The sequence below is a fragment of the Tachysurus vachellii genome, chromosome 13, assembly GCF_030014155.1.
Source record: "Tachysurus vachellii isolate PV-2020 chromosome 13, HZAU_Pvac_v1, whole genome shotgun sequence".
Classification (NCBI taxonomy): Eukaryota; Metazoa; Chordata; class Actinopteri; order Siluriformes; family Bagridae; genus Tachysurus; species Tachysurus vachellii.
Window position 1 is genome coordinate 87,501 of NC_083472.1, and position 27,500 is coordinate 115,000.

The window sequence follows — 27,500 nt, forward strand, 5'->3', positions numbered from 1 at the left end:
GAGCTGCCCGGTTTTTTAATCTGGTAGGTGAGGACGTAATCCACACGCCGCTCTCCATCAAGGAAATACAGACCAGAACGACAGCGCGAGCTCTCATCTGGAGTCAGAGAATTTAGCAGCTGCAGAGAGAGAACAGGCACAGACATCAGTGTGTGTGTGTGTGTGTGTGTGTGTGTGTGTGTGTGTGTGTGTGTGTGTGTGAAAGACAGACGAGGAATTTTTCAGCTACACATTTAATTATAATTAGAATGATACATTTTTAATTCATTATTCTCATATATTCCCATCTAAAGACTTAAACTTGATGATTAATCACATGGTCACGTGATCTGGTTTAACTTAACGAGTAACGAACAGAAATTCTGCAGAGAGCCTCAACTGGGAATGTGAGGAATGTGTCTAAACTCACAGATCTGTTGTTACACACACACACACACACGTATACACACACACACGTATACACACACACGTATACACACACATACACACATACACACACATACACACGTACACATACAGACATGTGCTATATATAATATACATTTTGAACATAAATTAACAAACTATTTCTGAACACACTGGAAAATCATGTGACTGTAATGAGTTGGATCATAGCTGTGAGGTCACATACAGAAATGTTGCAACGTTGAAAAATCTGTTTTAGTTTAAGTTAGGAAAGAGAACACTGGTTGTGAACATCAGCTGTTACCTCATTAATTCACTCACTTTGGTTTGCAGGTAGTAACTCTGTTTCCTTTCACTGTCAATCACCAGCTGCATTGTTATGAGACAGTGGGATTGTGGGATTGAGAATATATCAAATCAAATTAAATGGTGTCTAATGTTAGAACTTTGTTTACCAACAATTTAATCCAGTAATAATCCATAGCAAATAGCTCCAATAATGATAATGATAATGAGCTCCAATCATCTGAGCAACTGGACAAATGACATATTTCTAAGTTTTTATACTCTCAGTAAAATTGCAGAATAAACTCAATTGTAAATAAATTGTTTCTGAATCATGCTTAAAACCCTTTTCAGTGTTTATCTGTACTGTAAATGCTACACATCATGAATAAACAGCTGCTCTCGTGTCTGTTCTGCATGAGCGGTACAATCTGCATGCGGCAAACCAAGCAAAAGAAATGGGTTTGATATTTATCAGATCCGTCTAAATGTCCTGGCTGAAACATAAACCAGTACCTTCAGCGTCACACTCACTTGAAATTTGCCATGAAAAATCACATCCTTTAAGAAATGCCTTGTCTTGGCAGCATTGCTCTGTTGCTCAGCCATCTTCACTTCATCTCCTGCTCTAAGATGCTACAAGTCCAAGTCCTGCTATTAACCCTCTGTCTATTAACACACATACACTAACACACTCGACGCCATACAGCTAGTCTAAATTCTCTGCCTGCTACTTGAGAAGAGTAAGTGAAGCCAGGAGCTAATATTAGACAAAACTATAAAGTTTAATGTCCAAATCTTCAAAGCACTCTCTCATTACCACTAATACACTCAAGCAAACATGAAGTCACACAAATCAGTTTAAGCTCAAACACACGACCGGAACAAGTTCTCGAGATGTTTCTTTAGCATTTGGAGCAGCAAGTTAACAGAGAAAGACAGGAAACACAGCTGAGTTTAAGCGGAACAGTGTGTTAGGATCATCTGTCATTGTGAAAATAACCAGAGTCATGTTCATTTACACACAAAACCTTTTATTCTCCTCACATACACTTAAGATGTTCGTATGCTGTCACTTCTGCAAGATAAACACATTTACATAACAACATATATATCCTCATAACTTCATGTAGCTTTTCTCTCTTCCAGGATTAGCAATCGGAGTAATCATCACTGACTCATATTAATTCTGTTTAAGATTTTAAAGTGAACATCAGGTCAAGTCAACAATGCGTTTTATTATAACCATATTTATATATCTGATGCAGTACACAGTGAAATGAAGCAACAGTCCTCCAAGACCGTGGGGCTGCATGAAATGCAATTAATGTGTGTGTGTGTGTATGTGTGTACGTGTATGTGTGTGAGTTGGTGTCAGTCCAGTCTCTGGGAACAGACAAATCAGATGGCTTGCTGAAGAATCTGTTCACATCATTTTGGATGTGAAGGCCTCAATGTTATCATATATTTTCCATACAGTAGGAGGGTGAAGCGTTTGCAAAACTCATCCACAATGCTGTTGGCTTTGCTGATGCAATGTGTGGTGTAATTTTATGTGGCACATAAAAGGAGACTCAAATAATCTTATCAGCTGAGCTTGCAGTCCACTGCAGGGTCCAAAATTCACAAACCAGAAAGTGGAGAATGACCACTCTGTGCTCTCCTGAAGTCAACAACCATCTCTTTTGCTTTGTCCATGTTTAGTGACAGTTTGTTAGCTCTACTGATTGGTTGCTGATGAGACCCACCAGGCTAGTGTTATTGTCGAACTTGATCATGTGATTCAAGCTGTGCAGTGCTGCACAGTTTGGAGTCAGCAGAGTGAACAGCAGTGGATTGAGCATACAGCTCTGAGGGGCCTCAGTGCTCAGTGCACCAGTGACCAGGAGCATCATCTGTGGAGAAATTGGGATGATAAACTTCATGGGGTACAGTGAGGGTGGCTGCAGGGTCTTGATTGGCCTCAAGACAGGACTTTCAAATCACTTCACAATGATATGTATGAGTGCAAATAGTCATTGAACCAGGACACTGAGGACTTCTTTGGCATAGGGACAATGGTAGCGTTATTGAACGATGAAGGAACAACGATGTGCTGCTCAACAAATGTTGAATATTTCAGTAAAGACAGATGCTAGCTGGTCTGCACATCTTCAGAGAACTCTGCCAGAACTTTTGTCAGCAGCCTTCTGTGGGTTAACTTTACATAGAGATTCCCTCACAGCAGCTGTGGTAAGACAAAGCAGCTGGTCTTTTGGAGGAGGGTTGGTCTTCCTCACTGCCACACTGTTCTGCATCTCAAACCAAACATAGTAGTTTGGCGTATCTGGAAGTGAGGTATCACTGTCTTATGTAGGATAAGTAGTTGTCCTGTAGTGATGGCCGGGATAGCCTACTACTTGTGTCAGGTGTTGTCCCTGTCCTGGAAGTGTGTGTGGATTCTCTGGGCATGATTTGTGTCTCTAATGGATCTTATTCGAGATTTCCATGGTTAAAATCTCTGGTGACAATAAATAGTCCATCAGAGTGAGTATTCTGCAGTTCATATAGCCCCATAAAGTACACAAAGTTACGTAGCATTACTGCTGGGGGAACGTGCACCCCAATTCTGAAAATAGTGGTAAATTTCTGTGATAAATAAAATAGTCTGCATCTAACAGTCACAAACTCCACCAGCGATGAGAAGTAATTAGAAAGAGAAGTGGTCATGATCTGTGTGAAGGTAAACATAAAATCCACCACCGCAAGCCTTACTGCACAAAGCTGCAGTTCATTCGGCATGAAAGTGAGTCCATCTACTGTAGCTGAATGTGCCATGAAAAATCAGGCTAAAGACAAAAATCAGGCTTAAGACAAAAATCAGGCTTAAGTCAACACCAGTTTGAATTAAATGTAGACATTGATGTGACCAAGGTTCACACATCAGGACCAACTCCAAGATCCAAACCCTTCTGTCTTCACACACTTCACAGAAACTGCCCTAATTGAGAAGATCAGTCAACCTGTCATTGGTCTAAATTCTCCTGGACAATTCAGCAGTATTCAACACGTCTTTCCTGTCTATCCTCAGCAGTCTTGGACTTTGAATCACAGCCTGGTGATGGTTTGCTTGATACCTGGAGTGACTGTAATATCAGTTGTCCTACAAGACCCAGTGTCTCTTTTGTAGTTCCACTCTAACTGCTCTTTCGTTGTGTCCTCTATACCTGCTCTGTCAGCTAGGTTGTGTTCTCTATAACTAGCTTTCTCAATGACTCTTGTCCTTTATACCCACTCTCTCACTTAGATCATGTTCTCCATACCTGCTCTCTCAGTGAGGTTATGTCCTCTGTCTCCACTCTCTCAGCTTAGGTTGTGTCCTCTATACCCGCTGAGTACACTCAACTCACACTCATTCAAACTCAAACTATTCATCACTCATTAATGTTTCTGCTTAAATCTCATGTACAATATCAGTTGGATCAGGAGACCATTTCTATCCACCGAGCTCACTCAGATTTTTGTCCTCTTTCTTGTTAAGACTTGACTACACTAACAAGCTCCTGGCAGTTCTGCCCCTACAAACCATCTGACCCCTAAAACTGATCAGGTGATTCAATGCAGATGAAAATGAAGTTGTCCTACACACACTATTGCATTGCAGGGCCCAACATCTGTCAAGGTAAAAGGAGGACTGGTATTAAGACTCTTCTCTGTCCTGCACCCAAGTGTTGAATGAAATTCCCATGACCAGAGATCAGGTAAGATACTGTCTTCAGATCAGTACAGAGCACCTGCTTCTTCACTAAACTCTTAACTTAACGTACCAAACCATCTCTAAAATGGTTTTAGATTGGCTTTATTCTTAGGCTTCCTGCTAAACTGCCTGCTACTTGTAAAAAATGAGTGACTTTAATTAAGTGCTCGTATAAAACACATCTCTGATTTTGTAACCGCATGACACACATCCGGAGATGAGATATTTTTAGTGAAAGTTTGAAAACACAGCAAGAAAACAAAACCAGACATGGCCTTGTGTACAGCGGGTTCTCCCAGTGGGAACGATGCATCACTCCATCCCTAACAGGAAGACAGATCAAAGTTCACTTCTCTTAGGGAATATAAGGATGTGATGAAATGAGACCCCCCACCCCCCACCCCACCCAAACCAACTTCCTCACTGTGAATGACTGGGACGAGACTCATCCTTTTAAACAGAAAACTCCAAGCTGGGATCTCTTTATTATTGTCATTATATTCATTTATTTAACATTCTTATCAAAAAATAGAATTACAGATTGATTTCTATAAAATAATTATAAATGTGTTTTTTAATCCACTTAATTAAAATAAACATATTTAAATAATAAAATTAGAGAAGAACTGTGACACTGAACATTTGAATATTAAAGCAAAAATGACAAATTAAAATACAAATATAACTTTTGCGCACGTGTAAAAATCCCCACAGCCAACACTCCAAAATCAAGTGGAAGGTAGGAACAACTGAATTAGTGTCCATGGTTTAGTAATGTGTGTCTTCAAAGACGAGATATAAACACAATTTGGTACGTTCTGAGTAAAAATAAATGAATATTTGCTCGTATATTCTTTGCTTGCAATAACTGAAAGGAATAAAAAGCCTGCGACTCACTGACACTAAAAAAATCTGTGACTCACTGAGACTCATCAAGACTACATTCTTCTTTTGTGATGCAGATTCCTAAATTTTGCTGTTTGTTTCCGTGTCTGAGTTAAGCTGATTAACTTGGTCAGTCTAAACCCTTCTAGTTTCCCCCCGATGAAGTCCTTTAATTCAGCAGTATAGTGAAGTGAGACGATGCAAGTCAATAAAGCTGACACTACACTACCTCCACCTTGCGTGTACGTTTTGGATCATGAGCAGATCCTTTCTTTCCCCACATCTTGCTTCTAGTTGGATTAACATCTAGGTTTCAATATTTCTGCTATATTTCTAAATACTTTTTCTTATTCCAGTTGTAGATTGTGAGACCTTGACGCCTGCCTGGAGGTTCCTGATGGCACTGACAGTATCCTTATTAACAACAAATGCAAACTTTACAGGCAAAATGTAGAGCTTAAACCAAGAGTAGACATTCATTCATTCATTCATTCATCGTCTACCGCTTATCCGAACTACCTCGGGTCACGGGGAGCCTGTGCCTATCTCAGGCGTCATTGGGCATCAAGGCAGGATACACCCTGGATGGAGTGCCAACCCATCGCAGGGCACACACACACACACACTCATTCACTCACGCAATCACACACTAGGGACAATTTTTCCAATCAACCTACCATGCATGTCTTTGGACCGGGGGAGGAAACCGGAGTACCCGGAGGAAACCCCCGAGGCACGGGGAGAACATGCAAACTCCACACACACAAGGCGGAGGCGGGAATCGAACCCCGACCCTGGAGGTGTGAGGCGAACGTGCTAACCACTAAGCCACCGTGCCCCCCAGAGTAAACATTCAGAGCTATTAAATGTTAAAACATTCAATGTAACAGGACACACGCAGGCAACAAGAAACACCTCTCAGTCACATGGTCCAATATCAGGGAACAAATGTTGGGATCAAACAAAAGGTGCCATGTTCAAAGTTGTTTAATATACTGAGATGTAGAGATCAGTAAACTAAAACTTTCAGTAAACTTAACTTCTGATCTGTCATCTCAGATTCATCGTTATACTGTATGCTAGAACTGTATTCGGTATAAAGAACAATAGAATTGGTCTTTAATTTCAGTACTTTTGGAGGGGGCAGTTTGCTCAATTATACTTAATCAATGTCTCTAATCTCATGCTTAATCTTTTATCAAGCAATTTCTACCTGTCCTCAGTTTAGTTTACTGCCCCACCTACGTTACACCACCTCCTTATTTGCACTTCTTGTTAGATGATAAATGCATTTCAGTGGCTTTTTACAGTAAATCTGCACAATGACAATAAAGTTGATCTAACATAATATTTAAGTAGATTTGTAAACTCTATAATAAATTGGTAAATAAATATAAGATATCCTACATTAGATAATATGTCAACGTAGAAAAAATGTTTACTATTACAGTAGAAGTATAAAACTAGCATATCAGTGTAAAATGAGAGTAGAATTGTGACTCACAATGATGTCGTGCTGCATGTAGCCAATGTCTTCAGTGCCTTTGATGTCAACATGTGCGTCTTTGTTGGGGACAGTGGAGTACCGTTCTGTCTTCATCATGACAGCCTGAGCACATCACCTGCACATGAACACAAACACATGCTACACCTTTACACACATTACATTCCTTTACAGCTTTATAACTGATAGAATACTGTTAGGACTACTCATGCTATGATAGCATTTGGACTGCAAATGCCAAAAAGTCTCCATCGTGAATAATAAAAACAAAATAGACTTCATGTTCAAATTAAATTGAATTTTCTGGTTATAATTTATAATCACAATCAGCCAGACAAATTCCTTCTGACTATGTTTGCTCTTAGGGTTTCTTCCTAATATCATCCCAGTTTCTGAGGTTTACGGTTAACTCATCTCTTTAGTCAGGTGTACACATAACACATCCCATAATATTGTGCTCTAATACAACAGACAAAATGCACATTATCATCTAGTGCTTGTTAATATTATAAACAGCAGATATGTTAATTCCTCTCCACTGCTACTCTCTTTCTACCATCCCGAGGCATCCAGACATTGTACCAACTCTGATTGTCTTCTGTGCCATGAAGATTTTGAACCTCCTCTGAGATGAGGGCGACTCTGTGAGAATCCTGAGGCATCTAGAGATCTACCAGCTCCAGCTGGACTCTGGGATACTAAAGAGGAGATGTGAACTCCATGTGGTCTTTGAGGACAACAACCTCCTCATCAACACAACATTTATCAGACTGTATCACCTTATCATCTGTCACCCAGATGAGGATGAGGTTCCCCTTTGAGTCTGGTTCCTCTCAAGGTTTCTTCCTTTACCATCTAAGGGAGTTTTTCCTCCCCACAGTCACCTGAGTCACCTCAGACTTGATCATTGAGGATAAATACAAACACATTTATACACAGATATACAGATATACATAAATATATCTAATATTAATCTTGATTTTTGTATTATATTAATCTTTATATTATTCTTTATAATAATCTTTTGTTCTATGTTTATGTTCTGTAAAGCTGCTTAGAGACGATGTCAGTTGTGAAAAGCGCTATACAAATAAACTAGAATTAAACTGCATTAAAATTGAAGTCATTCTATATAAGAGCATCTGCCAAGTGCCATAAATGTAAATAATTTGCCTTTTTTAATTTGTGGGCTTCATAGATGTGTTGGCATATTCTATTTTTCATTGGTATATAACCATGCATTAAAAAAGCCCCTTGTGGACAAGTCTGGCCACAATGTTGGAGTGCAACATTCACAATCTCAGGGGAAACAAGCTAAACATATGAGAAGAGACTCTTTCTGGGAGGATCTACACCTGGAAGCTCTCAGATCAGACATCCTCTCTCCTCTGGGGCAGCAAAATAGGACATAGGTGTATTAGATTTTGCTGAGTCTTGGAGGCTGCTGTATAATTACATCACACCCACAGCCCTTCAGATGTGGTCTGTGACCAATAAAAGACTGGCAAATGTGACTGGAGCAGAAACGATTGGATGCAGGCCTTTTCCCCTAACAGGGGTATCATCTAAGAAGTGGGAAAGGTGACAAACAGGCCAAATATTTCTCTGATTATTTCCTTATAACTATGCAAGACAGAGACGTATGGGACCAATAATCAAAGGACTAGTTTGCCACTGTCAATATCTAATACCTATTTCTAGATAGTGATCTGGGAAGGTCACAGACATTTCCTGAGCTTTCTGTTCTGGTCTGTTCTCAAGGGCACAAGGTAAATGACCTCACATATACAACCTGTAATATTATACAGTTCCTGGAGGTGCAACTGGATCAGAACTATAATCAGGTTTATGTTTTGTGTTGCTGCAACCTGATTTCTCCACTCATTAATGTGACACAAGGATGTGTAGTACACAAAATACCAAAATGGGACTATGATAAAGACCTGATAGCACACCTGTTTGAACCCATTGAATCTGTGGTCTTGAAATGGCTGTCTTTAAAAACAGCCTTCCTTCTGACTGAAAAGTCTGTGAAGGGGACTATTAAACACCAGACTCTTTTGGTCCATCAAAGCTGCTATATGTACATGGCAGAGGGTTCAAGGTTTACTCTAGATCAAACCCAGATTTTCTTTATATAGTGCTGTCTGGTCTACACGTAAATCAGTTAGTTGGGCTTCATCCATTTCTCCTTCCACAATTATAACAAGGAATGGATGAAAACTTAATAATTTTCTCAGTCAGAACACAGTGTAGAGACAGCAAACCCATAGTGAAGGCCACCACTACTCGGACTGAATGCACACTCAAAATGAAGGTTTGCAACCAGGTAGGATCTGGTGCTGGGAGCAACCAGGAATTAACATGTCATCTAGTCTGTTGTCTCATCCGTGCATGAGGCAGGGTGATGGGTAAGGCTTCACGTTAAATCCACATGAACAATGTGTACAAATAAACATACACATTGTGAACTAAATATATCTAATATTAATCTGGAATTTTGTATTACTCTCACTCACTCATTTTCTACCACTTATCCGAACTACCTCGGGTCACGGGGAGCCTGTGCCTATCTCAGGCGTCATCGGGCATTAAGGCAGGATACACCCTGGACGGAGTGCCAACCCATCACAGGGCACACACACACACACTCATTCACTCACACAATCACACACTACGGACAATTTTCCAGAGATGCCAATCAACCTACCATGCATGTCTTTGGACCGGGGGAGGAAACCGGAGTACCCGGAGGAAACCCCCGAGGCACGGGGAGAACATGCAAACTCCACACACACAAGGTGGAGGCGGGAATCGAACCCCCAACCCTGGAGGTGTTAGGCGAACGTACTAACCACTAAGCCACCGTGCTCCCCCAATTTTGTATTATATTAATCTTTATATTATTCTTTATATTAACCTTTTGTTCTATGTTTATTTTCTGTAAAGCTGCTTTGAGACGATGTCAATTGTAAAAAGTGATATACAAATAAACTTGAATTGAATTGAATTGAAATCCATTCTAACATCGTTCAGTGGAGGCGAGCTGTTGTTAGTGTCTGGTGCCTGGGTTGACATTGTAAATAAGTAAGTATTATACATAGTATATTTTGTAACAGATTTTTTTTATTATATCTTTATATCTTTATAAATCAGCAGAGAGCAGCCAACACTCCTTGAAGTGGGTGTGGTTGAGGATTTGGGGAGGGACTAATGGACCAATCACAGCACCAGAGCTGATGTGCTAAAAGCTGCAGGTGAAAGCTCTTGCAGTGTGAAATCTTCATGTAAGTGCTTCACACTGTACTAAAAGTACCATGTAAAGGCTGTGCAGATTTATCAGCACATGCAAGTCTAACACACTGCAGAGATTTTGCACACTGACAGTGACAGATGTGAGTTAAATATAGGACTTTTGTTGGCTTGACAGTAATGCACAATACATATTTGAGTTCTGCAGCCAGACTCATCGTTTATCACAGCAGATAGAATCAGCATTAGCAAATAAACACCATGGGCTAAATTTAGAGCATCAGATCCACTGAACAAACTTCTGCATTTCACACACTTCTCCAGCTGATACCTCACTATCATCTCTCTCTTTCTCACAGATACATAGACACACACAATTCTTTACACATAACAACAAGACTAATACGAATATATATTTACATAATAGCCATGAAATGTAAATATTGATGAATAAATAGAGTAATGTATAATTTATCTATTCATAAATGTATGATTATAGTAGCATTCTTTTGTCTCTGCTTTACACAAATGCAGCCCACTGAAAAGTCCATCTGAAAGAATGAAGAATATCATCAGCTAATCTAGAAAATTTTAATTTTGCAAAAGTTAGCTAGCTAAAACCAAGCTCAGAATTACACACACGTACACACATACACACACACACACACACACACACACACACACACACACACTTCTGACAGTGACAACCTGTGCATGAAAATATCACTGTGTGTTTGAGCAGAAATGTCTAAGAACTAAGTACATTAACACAGTTTCGTGCATGTGTGCAAATGTAGGCAAACAGTCCAAGACCGAAGATGCAAGAAGTGCAAGAGAGACAGTAAAACACACTACAATACAGTAGTGCAGACACAGTGGCACCAACCAGTCTACTGTAGCTGAATAAAGTGTACGTAAAGATGACATGGATAAAAACATTATAGGACAGATAGAGATAGTAACAGGTTGTACTTGTATTGCAAATTAATGTGTGAATGTTTGTATGTGTGTCTGTGTGTGTGTGCGTGTGTGTATATATATATATATATATATATATATATATATATATATATAAATGTGTGTGTTCTCGGTCCAGCTGTTCTGGATCATTTTACTATCTCTAAAATGTATCTCTAAAGCTGTGTGTTATGTTGAACTGCGTATAAATGAGTTTAAATAAAACAGAGAGACGGTTTAAAAGCCCAGTCGTGGGAATCAGGGATGTGTGTGTGTGTGTGTGTGAAGTAGAAGAGTGCTGGCGGGCAAGTTATTGGAGTTGGGGCTGCTACTTCCTTTCAGTCTAATATTAGACATCACACACACACTCACATCCACACACGCACACACACACACACACGAACACACACCCATCACACACACACAACACCCCCCCCCCCCACACACACACACACACACACTGAGAGTGAATTTATCGCAACAGGTTTGCATTTCACAGCATGTCACACACAATTTACACCCAATATCAATGTCTCTGATCAAGACCTGTAATATTTATTTTTATTCTAACCTTTGATAAGTTCAAACTAACAATCAGCACTAAAACACACACCCCACGTGCACACACACACCTTCACTTTGTTTAACATTTTTCCACTCATGTTTAGCACATAATAAAACTTAAACACGTAATTTATGAGAGTGTAATGTGACTAAAGACCCAGGCAGGTGATATAAGCACACACTTTAGTCCTCTCAGTGTGTCTCTGTGTATTTTCCCAGTCTGCTCTGTTTAAATGTTTACACATAGAACATTTTTACTTTTGCTTATTTTACACAATTTTAAAAATGTTGGCTGTTCTTTTCCTTCACTGGTCTTTTTGTGCTGTTTGTCTTGTGACAGTTAAACCAATAAAGCAGGTTTATATGAACCTGCAGTCTTCTGGATTGGTCTGGTTTAAATCTGACATTAACACACACAGCTCGTCTCACAGAGAACATCTAGAATCTGGGGGAAAAGTCTTTCCTCAAGCACTGAGTCACTCCATGTTTAACTTATTGGAGATTCTTATTGTTAACACAAGTAGATCTTTATGCTTATAGCTAAAGATATATAACAACCATGACAACCATTTTAACTCTCTTTAAAAATAAAATAAACAATGTGTATCAGCATGAAGGGGAAGTGACTACATGAGCTGGTAACTAAAAAAAAAACAGAATAATTTCAAAAATGTTTTTAACCACTGAGGAGCTGCAACGTCATACAGATGTTTTAGAGTTCACACCATACAGCAGATTCAAAAGGACTGAATCCCCTTCATTTCTTCACAGAAATTGTCTACACAGTAATCCATTTTTTTTAAACAGCAGTTATTTTGTGCCACTAATTAGTTTCCAGTGTTGAGAGAGTGCTGATGTTTACAGCACTGCTACAGTTCCGTGTGCATCACTCTGTGTTCACTACATAAATATTCACTTCTACAGTTATAGTGAAACTGTTACTACACCGACTGCAGGCTGTCAGTCTGTATATTATATGGATGTCATATATATTATTATATATGTCAGTCTGAGCAAAAGTTAACCTGCTAGAATAACAATCACCTTTGAAACCCTCAATAATCAATCAAACCTTTTACACACAACTCCGAACACTACATCTAACATAATACTAATCAACTGGTCAGTTCGACCTTTTGACGAAACACGGTGTTGGCAGCATCAAGCTTCTCATGGGGGGGGAGAGGAGTGAAAGAATGATGAATGCTGTCAGATTCTCAGGAGTACTTGAATAAATAAATTATTCTTTAAATGACAAATTTCAGTTTTTAATTTTTAATACAATTTCAACATTTTAGTTTTTCACTGTGTGTAGATTAATAAGCAAAAAATTACATTTAAATCTAAAACACAAAGTGGGGGGTCTGAAATCTAAACTTGTTATTTTTAGATCACAGTGTTGCTAAACTGTCAGTAATGACTTTAAATGACCTTATATATGAAATGAGACATTCATAATGAGACATTTACGAAGCTGCATTAGATCCACATTTAGAGGTAACAGACACGCATTAAAGCAAACAAATACAAAGACACCCAGCACCAAAAATGTTGAGTTTATCTGAAGGTGTGGATGAAACTCTAAGCACAGACAACACACTCACATGACACATTCAACTGAAACTCAGCACCACAGTGAAACTTTACAGCTCACCGTCAGCCTGCAGCCTGGATCATGCTGATACACACCACAGCCATGATGAAGACTTGTTTGGTTTTGTTTCAGGTGGATTATTATTATTATTCACACACTGGACTGATAGAAACAGGTGGACTGAGATGTCAGATTTCTCTCTCTCTCTCTCACTCGCTCTCTCTCTCTCTCTCTCTCTCACTGTCTCTCTCTCACTTACTGTCTCTCTCTCTCTCTCTCCCTCTCTCTCTCTTTGTGTGTGTTTGTGTGTGCTGGGGGGGCAAGTTCTTGGAGTTGGGGGCTTCTACTTCCTTTCAGTCTAATATTAGACATCACACACACACACACGCACACACAGACGCACACACACACACACACACACACACACACACACACACACACACACAAAAGTAGGAAAGCAAATCAATAGTGTAAATATGGCACGTGCATGTGCAAGAGCTCTCTCTCTCTCTCTCTCTCTCTCTCTCTCTCTCTCACACACACACACACACACACACACACACACACATCCCCCATCCCCCATAAATGAATATTCCGATGTTAAGTTAATAAACTCAAAAAATCTTTACATGAAAACCTCACAATATCCTGCGCGTGCCGTTTCTAAAGGACAGATAAGCGTTTAGAAAATGTATCTTAAATAATAAAATATATCTAAACAGCACGAGAGCAAAAGACCTGAAGTGCACCAAAAATGATGAATTCAAATATTAATGAATTAATGCGTAAGCTGTAATGAGTCTTATGTGGAGTTCACTCACCTGCGCAAGAAGCATCCAGCACGCGCGCGATCCACAGGTGAGAAATCAGTCCGTCTGCCGCGCGCGCGCTCCTCCTTTATCCCGGCAATGATGCGCGCGACAACGACGTGGGGAAGAGGGTGGGGGGGGGGGGGGGGGGGGGGGGGGTTTGTTCGATGTTAATAGTGTAAACCAGTCCCTCTTTTTTTTTTATTGTTTCTGGACCTGATTTTGCCTCTGTGTTTTTAATAAACATTGTATTACTGTATTATTATTGTTGTTGTTGTTGTTGTTGTTATTGTTATTTTATTTATTTATTTATTTATTTATTTATTTATTTATTTATTTATTTTTTAGTAGTTATATTATATACAAAAACATCTGGGATTCTGTCGTAATATAACATAGTCCAATAAGATTCCACAATTTAAAAAGTGTGTGTGTGTGTGTGTGTGTGTGTGTGTGTGTGTGTGTGTGCTGTGAGAACAAGTTTTGTGGATGCAGATAAACACTGCATCACTTCCTGCCTCAGACTCATATGAGCTTAGAGCTGTGATCAGTTTGTCTCTCTGAAAACTATTCTAGATTATTATTAAATTTATTATTAAAGTTAAACAAAACCACAATAAAACCACAAACACCAACAGTATTAAATTTTGAACAAAATTGGAAATTTTAGACAGAACTTTCAGAGTATTAACATAAAGTATAAATAGAACATTAAGTTAAAGAGCAAATAGAATCTTTTCTTTCCATCTAAAAGTTAGATCTCTTACCTACACAGGAAGCTGCCATTTAACAATGTGTAAATACATTGAGTTCTACATTAGTTAATTATCAGTTCTGTTTACCTTTAAACAAGAGGATAATGACTGAGGACTCAGGACTGGTGCAATGAAACTGTCCCGAAACCTCAATTTCATTCAGATTTAAATATCTGATGCTTTCTACTCACTGTAGAAGGAGACTGGCTGTAGTTACCCATATCAGTCAGAAGAGAGAGAGAGAGAGAGAGAGAGAGAGAGAGAGAGAGAGAGAGAGAGAAGCTACAGCAGTGACCTTGTGAACTTTGACTCTAGTCTTCTTGTTTTTGTCTCCTCTCCCTGGGAAGAATAGAGGCTATATTTAACCACTTTATTAGTTTATGTGGAGAAACACAAACATCTGCTGTGTGTTAGTGAAGAATGCATATGGAACACACACAAACACAGAGGACTTACACATCTATGCTTCCTTTTACGAGTGGGTGAATTTACACATTCATTTCAATTGTGTTTATTTGTCAGCAACACAGGGATAAAAACAGATCCGAAATGCAGGATAGCGTAAAAATAAACTGATTTATTAACTTAAAAAACACAAAACAAGGACACTGACAAGACGTAACAAAAGACGACAGACGACAATGAGGATTCCACGCTGCCATAGGCAACACTGCACGGCTAAATAGACCTGACAATTAAACACATGAGGAACAGGTGTACATAGGCGGAGAGGAAGAGACAAGGGTTTGGTTAGGGTTAGGGTTAGGGTTAGGGTCAGACACGTGAACATCGAACATAACAAACGCATGTGGCCAAAGATCCTGACATTATTGGACTTTACAGTAGAATGTGACACATGATATTACTGCAGTTTTGTGGGTGTGGCTTGTTCTGTTGAAAGATTCACTGTGTAGAATTTATCACGTCAATATCTGTTAAACTATGATAAATCTGTGTTTAATTCACAAAATAAATACAGGAAGGAAGTGAAAAAAAAGACTATTGAAAACATGAAAAATGGAAAAACTATTAAATAGAAATATACAGAATAAACAGCATCTGACAGAAGTGACTGCCCCCCCTCACATTTGTGTAAATATTTTATTATACCTTTTTATGATGACACTGTGCTCCAATGTAAAGTAGTGAGTGTACAGTTTGTACAACTGTAAATTTGCTGTCTCCTCTAAATAACTCAACACACAGCTATTAATGTCTAAACCGCTGGACACAAAAGTGAGCACACCCCTAAGTGAAAATGTAAAAATCTACCAATTAGCCATTTTCTCTTCCTGGTGTCATGTGACTCGTTAGTGTTACAAGGTCTCAGGTGATTTAAATTTGGTGTTATCTCTCACTCTCTCCTACTGGTTACTGGAAGTTCAACATGGCAAAGAACTCACTGAGGATCTGAATAAAAGAATTATTGCTCTACAATGTTGCTCTACCTCATGTTTACGATGACCCATTAGTTCCTCAGGAGCTCTCGGCTGCACTATTATAAACTGTTGTAGAAAGGACATTATTTACATTTACACTATTTACTGTAGAGTGTCACCCAAATGAGGATGAGGTTCACTTCTGAGTCTGGTTCCTCTCAAGGTTTCTTCCTCATATCATCTCAGGGAGTTTTCCTTGCTGCTGCTGTTGCTCATTAGGGACAGGGATAAATATATAGTATTTTAAATTTTAATATAATCTTTTTTAAAGTTTTAAAGTAGTTTTTTTAAAGTTTTTAGTAGTTTTTTTAAAACTTCAATTGCATATATTCACTTATTTATTTTTATTCTTATTTTTTCTTCTTCTCATTATTATTATGTATGTATTTCCTTTTCTCTCTATTCTGTTTCCATACTTCTGTAAAGCTGCTTTAAGACAATAGGAAATGAAAAAGCTCTATACAAATAAATTGAATTGAATTGAAAATAAAGATGGCGTGTGCTATAAGAAGATTTCCAAGACCCTGAAACTGAGCTGCAACACAGTGGCCAAGACCATACAGCAGTTTAACAGGACAGGTTCCATTCAGAACAGGCCTCGACATGGTCCACCAAAGAAGTTGAGTGCATGTGGTCAGCGTCATGTCCAAAAGTTGTGTTTGGGAAATAGACGTATGAATGCTGCAGAGGTTGGGGTGGGGGGGGGTGCTCAGACCAGACGGCACACACTGCATCAAATTGGTCTGCATGGCTGTCGTCCCAGAAGGAAGCCTCTTCTAAATATGAAAGCCTACAAACAGTTTGCTGAAGACAAGCAGACTAAGGACATGGATTACTAGAACCATTTTCTGTGGTCTGTTGAGACCAAGATAAACTTATTTGGTTCAGGTGGTGTCAAGCTTGTCGTGGTGGCAACCAGATGAGGAGAACAAAGACAAGTTTGTCTTGCCTACAGCCAAGCATGGTGGTGGGAGTGTCATGGTCTGTGGCTGCATGAGTGCTGCCGGCACTGGGGAGCTACAGTTCACTGAGGGAACCATGAATGTCAACATGTACTGTAACATACTGAAGCAGATGATCCCCTCCCTTCAGAGACTGGGCCACAGGGCAGTATTACAACATGATAACGACCCCAAACACACCTCCAAGACGAACACCGCCTTGCTAAAAGCTGAGGGTAAAGGTGATGGACTGGCTAAGCATGTCTCCAGACCTAAACCCTATTGAGCATCTGTGGGGCATCCTCAAACGGAAGAGCACAAGGTCTCCTACATCCACCAGCTCCATGATGTCCTCATGGAGGAGTGGAACAGGACTCCAGTGGCAACCTGTGATGCTCTAGTGAACTCCATGTCCAAGAGGAAAATAATGGTGGTCACACAAAATACTGTACTGACACTTTGGGCCCAATTTGTATATTTTCACTTAGGGGTGTACACTTAGGGGTGTGCACTTAGGGGTGTACACTTAGGGGTGTACACTTAGAGGTGTACACTTAGGGTGTACACTTAGGGGTGTACACTTAGGGTGTACACTTAGGGTGTACACTTAGAGGTGTACACTTAGAGATGTACACTTAGGGTGTACACTTAGAGATGTACACTTAGGGTGTACACTTAGGGTGTACACTTAGAGGTGTACACTTAGAGGTGTACACTTAGGGGTGTACACTTAGGGGTGTACAATAATTAATTCTGTCCAGCGGTTTAGACATTAATGGCTCTGTGTTGAGTTATTTTGAGGGCAAATTTACACTGTTATACAAGCTGTACACTCACTGCTTTACACTGGAGTACAGTGTCGTTTCTTCAGTGTTGTCACATGTAAAGATATAATAAAATAATCACATAAATGTGAGGGGTGCACTTACTTCTGTACTCACTTCTGTCAGATACTGTATGTATGATACAAAAGGAAATCCATCATCATCTGAGTGTGATTATAAATCATTAATTTTCTAGAACTCTATTTTATAAGTGTGTTATAAACATCTTCATTATTCAACATCATGGAAAAATGAGGTTTTAGGTTTTAATTGTATAAAATCCAGGTGAATTAATCCACTGTATAATGAATGAATGAGTCAGTTCATGTCACCAAAATGTAACTGTAGTTAAATGTATTCACACATTCACCACAAACTCACTCTTATAGTTAGTTAGAAAAACTTAGATACAATTTATGCTCTTCTTTGTTGGATCTTCTTACTGTAGGTGTGGATTGTTTGGGTGTTAGACCTCCAAGGTGCGAGGATCCACATTAAAGTCTTCAACTTTCATCGCTCTCTCTTTGTCTCTCTCTCTCTCTCTCTCTCTCTTTGTCTCTCTCTCTCTCTCTCTCTCTCTCTCTCTCTCTCTCTCTCTCTTTGTCTCTCTCTCTCTCTCTCTCTCTCTCTCGCTCTCTCTCTCCCTCGCTCTCTCTCTCTCTCTCTCTCTCTCCCTCGCTCTCTCTTTGTCTCTCTCTCTCTCTCTCTCTCGCTCTCTCTCTCTCTCTCGCTCTCTCTTTGTCTCTCTCTCCCTCGCTCTCTCTTTGTCTCTCTCTCTCTCTCTCTCTTTCTCTCTCTTTCTCTCTCTCTCTCTCTCTCTCTCTCTCTCTCTCTCTCTCTCTATCTATCTATCTTTTTTCATATTTTGTATATTGTCTTGTAGTGATTTTTTTGTCTTGCCCTGTTGGCATGAGGTTGCATACAATGCTATTTATTTGGCCAGGACAACTTACTTTAAGTCCATAGCTTTGTTTTATTTTTTGTCGCACCATGAGGAATGTGTGTGTGTGTTTGTATTAATTAATCTCCAGAGTTTCCTGAGACATTTTCTCACAGAGAGGAAGTAATAAACTCCAGCTGGGTGAAAGAAGCCCCTTTATACATATCGCCCATCTCTCTCTCTCTCTCTGCTGTCTCTCTCTCTGTCTGCAGTCTCTCTCTCTCTCTCTCTCTCTCTCTCTCTCTCTCTCTGCAGTCTCTCTCTCTGCAGTCTCTCTCTCTCGCTCTCTCTCTCTGCAGTCTCTCTCTCTCTCTCTCTCTCTCTCTCTCTCTGCTGTCTCTCTCTCTCTCTCTCTCTCTCTCTCTCTCTCTCTCTCTCTCTCTCTCTCTGCAGTCTCTCTCTCTCTCTCTCTCTCTCTCTCTCTCTCTCTCTCTCCCTCTCTCTCAGTGTTTTTAAGGCAAACGTGTTTTAAAAAAAGTGTTTTTTATGTTTTTTTAACCTGTTCTCATGATGATCATATGGCGACACCTGGAGGTCAAGAGGGATCAGTGCAGAAACATACAAAATTCAATTTCCCTTATTTTACAGAACAGCTAATAAGTAATACACTGTAAATAATATGAGTGAATTTAATGTTTATCCTCTTCTCAGATTTTGGGTGAAAGGGGTTTGGGTTGTTGTTCATTAGAACGCAGGATTTGCAAATAGGGTTTAATATTATGTGGGTTTTTATATATAGAAGGAAAAAAATCATATATCATTAGGTCTTAAGAGAATAGCTTTGAGAATCTATGCTTGCTTTAGACCCTGAAACGACCTGCTCTGTCTGGGGCTTTGGCCTGACCAGTGATGCTGTTCTTAGACAAAAAAAAGAATTCTTCAAAATAAAGTGAAAAATATATCAAATTAAAATTATAATGCAGAAAATAATTAAGTATAAAGGAAAACAGTGTATTGTTTAAATGGTGACACAAAGAAGACATGATATGAACACAATAAAAATCAGTTAAAGATTGTGATTGAACTCCATCATCTCACCTGATCACTGGCACCTTTGTCTCCTTCTGCTGAATCAGCACCAACAGTCATCTTGTAGTTTTTCAGTGTTTTAACATCAAGCTCTTGTTTTCTGTTTTTGTTGCTGGTTTTATTTTTTATTCCATTTGAACTCTGTAGTGCAGTTCTGTGGTCCACATTTTTACTTCTTTTAGTTATTTATCATTTAAAAATATTCAGAAACAGAGCTTTAATGTCTGCCCACTGCTCCGGGTGTGTGTTCACTGCTGTGTGTGTGTTCACTGCTGTGTGTGTGTGTTCACTGCTGTGTGTGTGTTCACTGCTGTGTGTGTGTGTTCACTGCTGTGTGTGTGTTCACTGCTGTGTGTGTGTTCACTGCTGTGTGTGTGTTCACTGCTGTGTGTGTGTGTGTGTGTTCACTGCTGTGTGTGTGTTCACTGCTGTGTGTGTGTTCACTGCTGTGTGTGTGTGTGTTCACTGCTATGTGTGTGCACTTTGGATGGGTTCAATGCGGAGAACAAATTCTGAGTATGGGTCACCGTACTTAACCGTATGTCACGGATGTATTTATTCTCCTATATATAAATATGTGTGTGTGTGTGTATATATATGTGTGTGTGTATATATGTGTGTGTATATGTGTGTGTGTGTGTGTGTGTGTGTGTGTGTTTGCTCAATAGCCAAATGCTAACAATATTTTGACACTGAAGATGATAAACTTTAATTAACCTTAAAAAACATTCACTTGGTCCTGTACATTAGCTCAAGTATGAGATTTATATTCAGTATACAGTGTTTATAACATGTTTATAACTTACACATGCTTCATAAAAATATACTTAATATGCATTTAACTCAGATTTCAGTGCTCCAAATGAGAAGTCTCCTTTCTGCTCCAGTTTTTAACGGTGCATGTTCACTCTGTCTGAAATTCAAATAAATTAAATAAAATAAATGTAAGATAAATATCTAAACATCATGAGAACATTTAGAAGATTATATAGATAAATAATTAATTAATAAATTGTTCCTTATGATTCTGTACCTGAAATACACACATCACACAGATAAAAGACATTATATAGACAATAAACATGAAATTATTAACTAACAATTGTTCATATTTATTCATATTTGTTTTTATTAGATCTAATATGAAAAAAGTCATACTTTTTAAGCCATTATGATTTTTGATGTGTTTTTATAAAATAAAAGTCTGTTCTGACCCCAGTGTTTCTCCGGAGCCACGTTCTCATAGACAGGATACAGTGGGTTCTCCTGCTCACTACGTAACTTTCTCGCACGAAGAACATCACGTACACACTGGTGCAGGTACATGTACTGACTCTGTACACAAACACACACACACACATGGTTAAATGAGGAATAGCTAATTTTGCGTAATAGCTTGTGTGATATTGATTTTTTCAATCTTCCATTTACAGATTGTGAGATTGTGGAAGTGGGCGGGGCTTTCTGACAGCATCATTTCAAATCTGAGCAAATCTTTTCAAACTAATATGCAGTAGTACACAAACGTCTGGGTGTCAGGTCTGGTAATATAAAGTAATCAGAGTAAACATAACTGGATATCAGGACAGTGTAATATTGTGTAGAGACAACAGTTATTTACTACAAGCCTTGTGAGTAATGTGTTACTGAAGAGTGAATAAGGTCAGAGGTCATGTCCCACCTCAGTCTGCACCATGTGTGAGCGATGCAGTCTCAGGTCAAACACTGCACCATAAATGTCCACTGTGTCTTTACAGTTTAACTGCTGCAGAACCCGGTCCAGAATAATAAAGGTTCCAGTACGGCCCACTCCAGCACTGAAAACACACACACACACACACACACACACACACACACACACACACACACACACACACACACACACAAAACCCCAAAGCATTATATGTAGAAAACACAACTGGAATTAGAAACAAAAAACAGAACTTATACCGAAACTGAAATAGTGGAAAATAAAGAAAATAGAACATGAATAATAAGAAGAACATGCAAAATTACAAAAACAGTGTTTATGGAAGGACCCACACTGTTTTACACTCTTGAGCATGTGTGTGTGTGTGTGTGTGTGTGTAAGGTGTGTGTGTGTGTGTGTGTGTGTGTGTGTGTGTGTGTGTAAGGTGTGTGTGGGTTGTGTGTGTGTGTGTGTGTGTGAGGTGTGTGTGTGTGTGTATATGTGTAAGGTGTGTAAGGTGTGTGTGTGTGTGTAAGGTGTGTGTGTGTGTGCGTGTGTAAGGTGTGTGTGTGTGTCTGTGTGTGTGTGTGTGTGTGTGTGTAAGGTGTGTGTAAGGTGTGTGTGTGTGTGTGTAGTGTGTGAAAGGTGTGTGTGTGTAAGGTGTGTGTGTGTGTAAGGTGTGTGTAAGGTGTGTGTAAGGTGTGTGTGTGTGTAAGTAAGGTGTGTGTAAGGTGTGTAAGGTGTGGGTAAGGTGTGTAAGGTGTGTGTAAGGTGTGTGTGTAAGGTGTGTGTGTGTGTGTGTGTAAGGTGTGTGTGTGTGTGTGTGTAAGGTGTGTGTGTGTGTGTAAGGTGTGTGTAAGGTGTGTGTAAGGTGTGTGTGTGTGTGTGTAAGTAAGGTGTGTGTAAGGTGTGTAAGGTGTGGGTAAGGTGTGTAAGGTGTGTGTAAGGTGTGTGTGTAAGGTGTGTGTAAGGTGTGTGTGTGTGTGTGTGTAAGGTGTGTGTGTGTGTGTGTGTGTGTAAGGTGTGTGTGTGTGTGTGTGTAAGGTGTGTGTAAGGTGTGTAAGGTGTGGGTAAGGTGTGTAAGGTGTGTGTAAGGTGTGTGTGTAAGGTGTGTGTAAGGTGTGTGTGTGTGTGTGTAAGGTGTGTGTGTGTGTGTGTGTGTAAGGTGTGTGTGTGTGTGTGTGTGTGTAAGGTGTGTGTGTGTGTGTAAGTAAGGTGTGTGTAAGGTGTGTAAGGTGTGGGTAAGGTGTGTAAGGTGTGTGTAAGGTGTGTGTGTAAGGTGTGTGTAAGGTGTGTGTGTGTGTGTGTGTAAGGTGTGTGTGTGTGTGTGTGTGTGTGTAAGGTGTGTGTGTGTGTAAGGTGTGTGTAAGGTGTGTGTGTGTGTGAGGTGTGTGTAAGGTGTGTGTGTGTGTGTGTAAGGTGTGTGTGTGTGTAAGTAAGGTGTGTGTAAGGTGTGTGTGAAAGGTGTGTGTAAGGTGTGTAAGGTGTGTGTGAAAGGTGTGTGTAAGGTGTGTGTAAGGTGTGTGAGTGTGTGTGTGTGTGTAAGGTGTGTGTAAGGTGTGTAAGGTGTGTGTGTGTGTGTGTGTGTGTGTGTGTAAGGTGTGTGTAAGGTGTGTAAGGTGTGTGTGTGTGTGTGTGTGTGTGTGTGTGTAAGGTGTGTGTAAGGTGTGTAAGGTGTGTAAGGTGTGTGTGTGTGTGTGTAAGGTGTGTGTAAGGTGTGTACCTGCAGTGGATGATTGAAGGTCCGGTCCCTGGGGTTCTGTTGATATAATCTCTCACAGTGCGAACAAACTGCACTAGAGACTGAGTACTTTCAGGAACTCCATGATCAGGCCACACAGTGTAGTGGAACTGACGGACAGTTTTAGAGTAATTCAGTTGATCCTCCTACACACACACATACACACACACACGCACACACACACACACACACACACACAAAACATATGTACCCGTGCACAAATACTAGTAGGAAAATGAAAGATGCATTCAGAGTAACTTTCTGTTTCATCAGCAGTAAAAGACCTCGGTGTGATGGTCTGGTCTCTCATTTGAAGCTCATGAAGATAATATCACTTGGATAGTCTTTGTTCATTGTCATTACATGATGCAGAAACACTAGTTCATGTGTTTGTTACCTCTAGGTTGGATTATTGTAATGCTTTACTGTCTGGATGTTCCAGTAGGAGCATAAACAAGCTCCAGTTAGTCCAGAACACAGCAGCTAGAGTCCTAACTAGAACCAGAAGATATGAACATATCACCCTGATGTTATCCTCATTGTATTGGCTCCCTGTAGGAACAGCTTTTCTTATTTAAAGGAGCTGATCTGGAGGGTTTATAGAGTGTTTTCGATGAACAGGAATGGAAAGTCTTCAGCTAACACACCCAGTCTGTCTCCTGATTGATTTTCCCCATTCTCGAGGTAACCTGAGCAAACCGTGAGACTTACACTGCAGATCTTAAACTCTCTGATGGTCCACTCTGGTAGAACTGACTCAGACTGCATCCGAACAATCAGATCTCCATAATACAATGGGTCCTGATCAAATGGCCAATAGTGGTCGCATTTCACCTGTACACACACATACAACCACACACACACACACACACACACAGGAACACACATGCATACAGACTTCAGGACATTGTAATTGTGGTGCATAGGTGTTGATTGGTGCTGAGTGTTACTGAGAGCACTAATGTATAATCTAATCCCCTCTGAATGTATTAGAATGGCAAGAAACATTAGACATGTCTGTAACAAGAATCAGTACAGTTCTAATAAGTATCTCTATAATAAGACCATCCGGTATATAACTTATCAATATCATGAAGAACCAAGAACACGTTATAAATGTGTTTCACATTAGCAACAGAAAAGACAGTTGTCCTACCCCAAGGTTGCGAGCTGTGACTGAAGGGGAGATCAGATCATTATGCAATATATACTGCAAAATACACTACATACTGTCTGTATGTCTCTCTCTCTCTCTCTTACTGTCAAACTACACATGTGACCCCTGAGATACCAATGATCTAGATGTAATGACTAACAGCATAGGCACTAGCACATCTTCACTAGCACATTACAAAATTTGCCCCCATCTAATTAAAGAAGGTTAAAGACAAATCACCTGCACCATGGTATAATATCATGTCATATTCACACCCTCAAGAGATGAGGCCAACCATGTGAGGATCCTGAGACATCTAGAGATGTTCCAGCTCCAGTTGCACTCTACTTTATGAAGTATCCGGACATACTAAGAGGAGATGCCAACTCCGTGTGTTCTTTAAGGACAACAAACTCCTCATCAATACAACATTCATCAGACTGTATATTGAATTAGCATGTATTTAAAATCACACACTCCAGAGTCACCCAAATGACAATGAGGCTCCTCTCAAGGGAGCTTTTCCTCACCACAGTTGCCTCAGTCACCTCTGACTTGTTCATTGGGGGTTAAATACAAACACATTTAAATTGCTCTATTAATAATCTTGAATCTCTGTATTATATTAATCTTTATATTAACCTTTTGCTTTATGTTTAGGTTCTGTAAAGCTGTCAATTGTTAAAAGCGATATACAACTAAATTTTTATTTGAATTCGAATCCTGGACCCTTTCTGGTCTCCAGACCTGCCTGATCCTCCCTGATGCCCAGAATATAATTGGGTTATGTACTTTTTTACAGTTAGTTATATATTGCATGTTCTTGTTGATGTACTTGTTATAACGATTGTTTTAGTTTGTGTCAGTGATGTTCTCATTACCCGTCCTTTTTCCACACATTGAGTCAACATGACAATGTTGTGGACGTTTTGCTCCCACACCATTTTCCAAAAATCATCTTTAGTCCCTGGAAGTGGTCCCTGTGTGGCGATGTATTCACGCCTAAAATGATTGCCCTTAAATACAAGCAACACACATGCACAAGTCAAAACACACAGCACAATCCATAACTCACATATTAACGTACATCTCTACACACACTTACAGGAATGTAGCTGGCATTGATGTAGTCTGAACTCGGATCATCATCTACAGAGGATAGTTTCACACGAGAAGAATCATCTAAACAAAAACACCAAGACAATTTCATTTATTTATTTATTTATTTATTACTTTGATTGATTGGTTGATTGGTTGTCAGTTGTTGATTGCATCTCTATAACAGCAGCTCTGGCAGTTGCACATGTTTATATTAATTCACTCCCTCTAATAAGTTATAATTTCCATTCAGTTCATTAACAATGACATATACAGCGCATGCTCCTCATAAATATTGATGATGTGGTAAGGTTTACAATGAGGAGATGTTTGTGAATCATGTATGGAAGGAGCCTGCAGTGTCAGCACTGTGTATCAGACAAAGGTAAAGTTGGAACTTTAGAAGGAGCATGGCTGGTGCAATGGGAACGCTTCAATCATGCCAATTTATGGGCTCAAGTGACGAATCAGAGCACGCCATCAAGACCATAAAAGGGCATCTATGATACATTACTCTAGCTTCTTTGTCTTCAGGATACAGGAACCTTAGATTAGATTAGATTAGATTAGATTAGATTAGATTAGATTAGATTAAATTAGGGAAAAAGAAAAGATATACAGTGGTACCCCGCTTATCGACCTTAATCCGTTCCTTAAAACCGGTTGAAATGCGAAAAGGTCGAAGAGCGAATGTAATTATCCCATAATAAATAATGGATACCCAATTAATCCGTTCCCGACCTCCACTGATACCCAATAATTAACAATTTTTGCCCCGTTCTTAGCAGTATTAATACTAAATAATACATAAAATAATACAGGTACATAAATAATATTGTACACTTTAAACAAAGTATTGTATATATAATATACACGCACTAAATTGTTATGTACCTTTGGTCGCTCAGCAGGCGCAAATTTCGGTAGAAAAACTGTTCGCTAAGCGAAAAGGTCGATGTCCGAGCCGGTCGATAAGCAGGGTACCACTCTATAATGTATAGTGTATAAGATTAAGAAACAAGGCAAGCAAACAGTTTAGAAAGTGCATGTAGCTGTACCCCTGCTGCATTACATGGAAAAGTGCATGCATGGCTCTCGAAGGAGCCGCTGTGTGTACTGTGAATCTGTTCCTCTACATTAGCTCTGTTCCCACTTTGCCTTTTTCCATAGCCAAGATCATGTGTCTCCTGTGTCTGCTGAGGCAGTCTGCTGATTTAGATCATAGGTCAAGTTAGCAGAGGTGGAACAAAAGCCTTTCTCACCTTTCTCTTGTCCACTCTCCTGACTCAGATTTCCCTGCTTTCTCCCACCTTTGGTGGTCCCCTACATGAATCATTAAAGCGGTCTGTGTTTGCACCCTCTGTTCAGGTTGGTGCACAAGATCTTGCCCTAGGTAGAGACCAGATTTCTCTCGCTAAGTGCAATTTACTCTCCAGCGTGCATGATAGCGCATGGTGTAAGTCCTCTTCACTTTTTGTCTGCTTTGGGAATTATAAAAGCAATCAGGTCTCTAAGCAGTGCCTTGTGCTGAGTAGTGATGGTATCTGCCTATGAGACACGCTGTGTGGCTTTGCCTCTAGGGATTAAAGCTCACTCCAGTAGGGGTATTGCCTTGTCCAGTAGTCTGGCTAGTCTATTCCTGTGGAATAAAATGCTCTAATTGTATTTAACAGGTTAGTCTCAGATGAAGATTCTCACATGGTAGGATGTTATTGTATCGGTTTTTTCCTCTATTTTCAGACAATAATGCTGTGTCCAGAGGCTGGTTCCGACCCACTTCCTTTAGATCCTGAAGAACACAAAACAGGATGGAAAACAAACACCACACAAATACCAGAGACTCAATTAAATCGTACAACAGCTAAAAAATATAATGATGTTATAATACTAATTTTT

The 27,500-nt window shown here is 39.6% G+C and overlaps 2 protein-coding genes across 4 annotated transcripts in view; both read right to left on the reverse strand.

Moving 5' to 3' along the window:
- Positions 1 to 14,100, reverse strand: part of LOC132856053 (anoctamin-1) — a 34,774-nt gene extending 20,674 nt beyond the window's left edge. For 2 of the 3 annotated variants that reach the window (XM_060885440.1, XM_060885439.1), the window contains exons 1-3: positions 14,004 to 14,100; positions 6,816 to 6,933; positions 1 to 119 (exon numbers count right to left, since the gene is read on the reverse strand). The exon at positions 1 to 119 is cut by the window's left edge and continues 172 nt beyond it. In XM_060885440.1, coding sequence (XP_060741423.1) covers positions 1 to 119; positions 6,816 to 6,914 — 218 coding nt within the window. In that variant the 5' untranslated portion in view covers positions 6,915 to 6,933; positions 14,004 to 14,100. Of the gene's footprint in view, positions 120 to 1,224; positions 1,369 to 6,815; positions 6,934 to 14,003 lie in introns of those variants that run through there. The other variant, XM_060885441.1, reaches the window with a different exon arrangement.
- Positions 14,101 to 20,603: 6,503 nt separating this feature from the next.
- Positions 20,604 to 27,500, reverse strand: part of LOC132855589 (receptor-type tyrosine-protein phosphatase beta-like) — a 32,706-nt gene continuing 25,809 nt past the window's right edge. The window contains exons 25-32 of the mRNA XM_060884660.1: positions 27,303 to 27,393; positions 25,612 to 25,688; positions 25,388 to 25,522; positions 24,062 to 24,184; positions 23,333 to 23,496; positions 21,601 to 21,736; positions 21,134 to 21,254; positions 20,604 to 20,832 (exon numbers count right to left, since the gene is read on the reverse strand). Coding sequence (XP_060740643.1) covers positions 20,810 to 20,832; positions 21,134 to 21,254; positions 21,601 to 21,736; positions 23,333 to 23,496; positions 24,062 to 24,184; positions 25,388 to 25,522; positions 25,612 to 25,688; positions 27,303 to 27,393 — 870 coding nt within the window. The 3' untranslated portion in view covers positions 20,604 to 20,809. The remainder of the gene's footprint in view (positions 20,833 to 21,133; positions 21,255 to 21,600; positions 21,737 to 23,332; positions 23,497 to 24,061; positions 24,185 to 25,387; positions 25,523 to 25,611; positions 25,689 to 27,302; positions 27,394 to 27,500) is intronic.